At 46.1% G+C, this 4,979-nt stretch overlaps 1 protein-coding gene across 1 annotated transcript; it reads right to left on the bottom strand.

Annotated features, from left to right (window-relative positions):
- Positions 1 to 2,719: 2,719 nt before the first annotated feature.
- Positions 2,720 to 3,106, bottom strand: LOC123804596 (late cornified envelope protein 1F-like). Its single transcript, XM_045816957.1, has one exon. The coding sequence runs from the start codon at positions 3,104 to 3,106 to the stop codon at positions 2,720 to 2,722; it is 387 nt and encodes a 128-aa protein (XP_045672913.1).
- Between the last annotated feature and the right edge of the window lie 1,873 nt (positions 3,107 to 4,979).

Raw genomic sequence — 4,979 nt, forward strand, 5'->3', positions numbered from 1 at the left:
ATTAAACACAGGTAAATCTTATACATGCATATAAAATAAGGTATTAGCCCATCATATTTTATATATTAATAAATACTTTATATATTAAAACATTTTCAAAATTTTATCTCATTTTATATGTATATGTCTATTTTTTCTTATGATCTCCAATTCTTTTTACAGTTACACTATTTTTTTATTCTACTCAATTATATAAGTGCTTCTATACATGAAATTAATTTTGGCATGTGATATTAAGTTAGGGTTTACATTTTCTTTTTAATTAACAAAACACCCTAACTCTAGATCTTAAAGGACCATCTTTTTACAATGATGATTGATTGATACCTGCTTTACACATTTTAAATCCTTAGGTAACTTCTATTACATTCAGTTAGTTACCTGATTTGCACCAGTCTCAAGGTTTGTGGATTAATTGTGTGAGTGTTACAGGTTGAAAGACAACTTCTGGGACCTGTGGTGGATGGGGAAAACAACCCAGATTCCTGGAAAACACAGGGAATTAAGGGAATTTCCTAGGAAAAGATCCTGGGATTCTGTTCTCCTTATTCTTTCCTGCTAGATGCCTCCCAGATGTGGGGGATGTGGAGAAGTAGGACCCAACCCTTGCCTCAGGGAGCGGGATGGAAATCTAACCAGCTTTGTCACCTAAGGTGGTTTCTAGGTTCCTCTGTAAATGTGGGTTCCAATGAGGTAGGAATGCATTCTGTGCCCGGATATGAGTCACACTCCAAAGAACAAGTGGCCTGGAGCTGATTTGCCCCTGGTCTGACAGAGGATTCTGAAACCAGGCCTGACTTGGAGTGATCCACCCTGGGACAAGAGGCAATCATGTCACAGGGGAAAAGAAGACTCTGACATGCACACCAGAGGAGTTGTTAGAAACTTGATTCTTTCTGTTACACAATTGTACCCAATATCAGTAGAAAATTGTGCACACTTGTGAGACTGTGCCCCTTTCCCTTAATCGTCATGCCAGGGTCAGAAAAATACATTTAGAAAACTGGAAGAGAGACAAATATCAGGCAGAAAACAAGGTAGAGACCAGGTTCCCTTTCTCTCGCTGTAACTGGCCAGCCCACCACACTGACAATTAGGCCATCAAACAAGTGGTATTGTGACTGTTTCTCAGACTGAAATATTCCAGTTTCCAAAATGAGACCTGATTTCTGATTTAAAATGACAAATTGCTTTCTATTACTTGGAAAGAGCCATAAAGTCACTAGGTGTTCCCAAGTGTCTATCTAGGAATCAGAAGACCATTGTACTGAGTAAAAATTTAAGAATAGTAGTATATAATAAAAAGGTATAGTTTTATTTTATCCTACAAGCGAAGTTTGCTCAACATGAGGGTTATAAACAGATTATGTAACATCTGTGAGGAAACACTTAGATGGCTAGATAGATAAGGCTACACAGAAGGGTGAGATTCAAGGTGGGTCTTCAAGCAGGCATAGAACTGCAAAATGTCCAGATGACAAAGAAGAAATTGAAATGAACATGAGATTGAGGACAGAGCAAGAAATGGGACCAAAATAGCTGTAGCACAAACAGTACTCATAAAATGATAATAGAAGATACCCTTTAATGAAGACAAAGTATTCTAGATGCTGAGTTACAGATAGTAAATTCTGCTACCCCACAAAAAAGGTCATGAGGATGTACAGGTCTCAGCTATATGTAAATAAAGGTGAATTGTTCAGTGTGGCAGGGCAGGGGTTTCATGTGGCAGTATGAATGCTGACCCTTAGAAATTAAGTTGGGACCACTTTCTGCCAGGTCTCGCAGGTAGTGCTTAGGAAGAATGTGCTGTAGTCAGTAGAAACTCAGTTTGACACAAGTGGAGTGACAAGTTCATAAATATGACATGGGAAGTGTGTTTGGGGAAAAAATGTATCAGAGCTGGAAAAGGGAGCAATAGGCAGGGTTTTCAGGGAGTTCAGTACAAGAGCAAATTTTACAGCCTAAGCTGCCTGGAACTACACTGGTTACAGAGGAGTGGATAGAAAATATGTATTGTCGAAGATGTTTTGTTTTATTTATTTATTGATTTTTTCTATCTTTCTCATGAGTGTGAGTGTGTGTGTGTGTGCAGAAGGAACAGCGTGTACATGGGGGTAGGTCAGCTGTAATAGGATGTGGACACAGAGTGAGAGGAAGACCCAGGAGAGGGTAGGGGCCCTGAAAGTGACCAGAAACCTAGGACTTCCAATTTGAGGCTTGTATAGCACTGCTTGGCCCCCATGAACAGTACAAAACAGAGTTGGGAGCTTTAGTCTCTTCCACACGCTCATGCCCAAGGGCCCCAAGTTAGGCCAGAGTGCCCCTGTGCCTCTGAAGTCCAAGGCTACCACCTACAGAGGACAGGGTAGAAGAGAACAATGGCAACCCCCAAAGGAAAAGGTCCTTCTAGTACGAATCACTGAGCAGATTCCTTCTTTTATTGTTTTACATCAGTCAGAAAGCATGTTGTAAGAGGACCAGACATAAACAGGCTGATGGGGATGAGAGGTTAGCACAGAGATGGAGTCCAAGGCCAGGGAATGGGGATTCAGGGGAGGACTGGAGTTTCTGGAGGCCAAGGAGGACACTGTTTCCACAAGTCCAGAGTCTCCTCTACCACCTTTCAGACTCTGAAGTAAGCTGGGAGGGGAAAGATGATATCCTTGGCAATTTGCAGCCCCCAATGAACTCTGCTCTTCTTGGCTCAGGGTCCACTTCAGCAGCAGCCTCCAGAGGACTGACCACTGCCCCCTCCACAGCAGCTGGAGCTCTCTCCACAGCAGCTGGAGCCACCTCCACAGCAGCTGGAGCCCCCAGAGGGCTGGCTGCAGCAGTCAGAGCTCCTGTGTCTGAGGCGAAGGGACCTGCGGGGCTTGTGGTGGCTCAGGCAGCAGCCACCCCCCCCAGAGCTGTGGCCACAGCAGCCACCACCTCCAGAGCTGCAGCAGCTCCCACACCCAGAGCTGACACTGCAGCAGGAAGAGACTGGAGGGCACTTGGGGGGACACTTTGGGGGGCATTTTGGGGTGGGGCACTTGGGAGGGCACTTGGGGGTGCACTTGGGAGGGGGCTGGCACTGCTGCTGGTTCTGCTGGCAGGACATCTTGGCGGGAACTTCAGGAGCTGAGGGAGAGACAGACAGCAGGTCAGCTCCATGGCTGAGGCCACCCCTACCCTACCTATCCTTTCTGCATCATTGCTACTAGATACACTTCAAAACCCTGCTTTAGATGGCTCTGAGAAATCAAATCCCTTCCACTTTTATCATTTCTGACACCTCACAGTATCTCCTTCACCCCTCAGACAAAACTTTTAAAGGAAGAAGGGATCATCATCTGCTTTATCAGTTGGAAAATTGAGACCAAATGGTGTTAATAAATTGAAAAACCACTTTTTTTCACTTCTCCCATCCAACTACTGCAATTGCTCTACAGAGACTAACTTAGAACTGAAATATGTCCTTCATGACAGAAAACGTCCTGTGGAATATCATTGTATATAGTTTCAAATTTTAGACACTTGGAAGAACAGAGTGGGAAGAGACCTTGGCCATTTCCTGGCTGGCTCATTCACTCCACAGGAAGCTGATAGGCCCCTCTCTCATGGGGGTGGGGTGTGCTGATCTCCTCAGATACACCACCTCTTGACCAGTAGCTTGGCCAAAAGATTATTCGACTTCTTGTGTTTTTTGCAAACCCAGAGATTTAAAATGCATTGTCAGGCCCTGTCCTATACCCATGTGTGCGACAATGGCCCCATTGTCTCTGATCTGCTGCTTGTTTTGGTAGTTGCTGCCCCAAATCATACCTTCCAGAGGATACAGTGGCATCTTAAGGTTAAGGCCTTTCTGAAACCTCTTTGGGACACCAGAGCACCCGGGTGGTCTCCTTCCTCATTCTGGGAGTATCTCACACAGTTGCAGACCAGCTGGCCCCCTCAGAGCACATGGAGCCTTCACTACAATCTGTTGCTCCTGCAGCCTTCCTGCCTTCTCCTGGTTCCTGGCTCCACCCTTCAAGGTCTAGTCTCTCTCTAATAATATAAACCCCCAGGCCCACAGGGCTAGCCTGCCCTCCCCCCTTTGTTCTGAGCTCCCCTCTGTGGAAGGCCCTACTCCATTCCCAGTGGACACTTACCAGGGTACACAAGCAGCACAGGGTCTGTCACCACCTCAGGATGGAGTGGATGGAGGTGCTCTAGCCCAGGTGCCCTTTTATGCTGGGCTTGGTCCCTGCCCCAACAGGTGAGACAGGGCCTGGGCATGAGAGGACTGCCTCCTGCCACCCACCTGGTCCTGTGACAGGTGATGACTAGCACCTCCTCCCTGCCTCCCGCCATGGGGGCTCAGGACATCCCCAACATGAAGACCTCGTTCTCCTCACAGCTACCTGGCTCTCACAGCTCCTTCTTGGAGTCTAACCTCCCAAACCCTTCTGTCTTGTGTCCCTGATGGGCTGCCTAGAACTAAGACTCACAGAAGCTCTGACTGCCTCGCTTGTGTCCCAGCCACCCTGGATGATCCCGTGTGTGCATTTGTGTGCATGTGTGTGTCTGCACCATCACAGTTAAAAGCCTGGATGGGAAGTGAGATACACCTGGAATGGCATCCAGGTCCTGCTACTACTACCTCCGTGATCTGGTGAAAATCACCTCACTTTTCTCCTTCTCAGGTTCCTCAACTTTAAAAGAAATGGTACAAATTACTCTCAACAGTGCTGTAAGGGCCAGCAGAATTATGGAGGGAAAATGCCTGGAAAACATCCTGTAACTCCATGGACCCCTATAAGTGAACTATCCATCTATGCTAAAAAGGGGATGCATTTCCAAATTCATAGCTGTTTTCCAGGAGAGGTGCATCTGATGTATAAACAGCCACTTTTCAACTGAGTTCTTTTGTGTATTTTGAGTTCTTTTCCTATAACATTTCCCTGCAGAGGAAGTAGAGAGAAAACTGGCATTGCCTGGCATGGTAGAAA

Source organism: Phyllostomus hastatus, unplaced genomic scaffold (genome assembly GCF_019186645.2).
Source record: "Phyllostomus hastatus isolate PE091 unplaced genomic scaffold, TTU_PhHast_1.1 phas_scaffold_216, whole genome shotgun sequence".
In the NCBI taxonomy this organism is placed as follows: domain Eukaryota; kingdom Metazoa; phylum Chordata; class Mammalia; order Chiroptera; family Phyllostomidae; genus Phyllostomus; species Phyllostomus hastatus.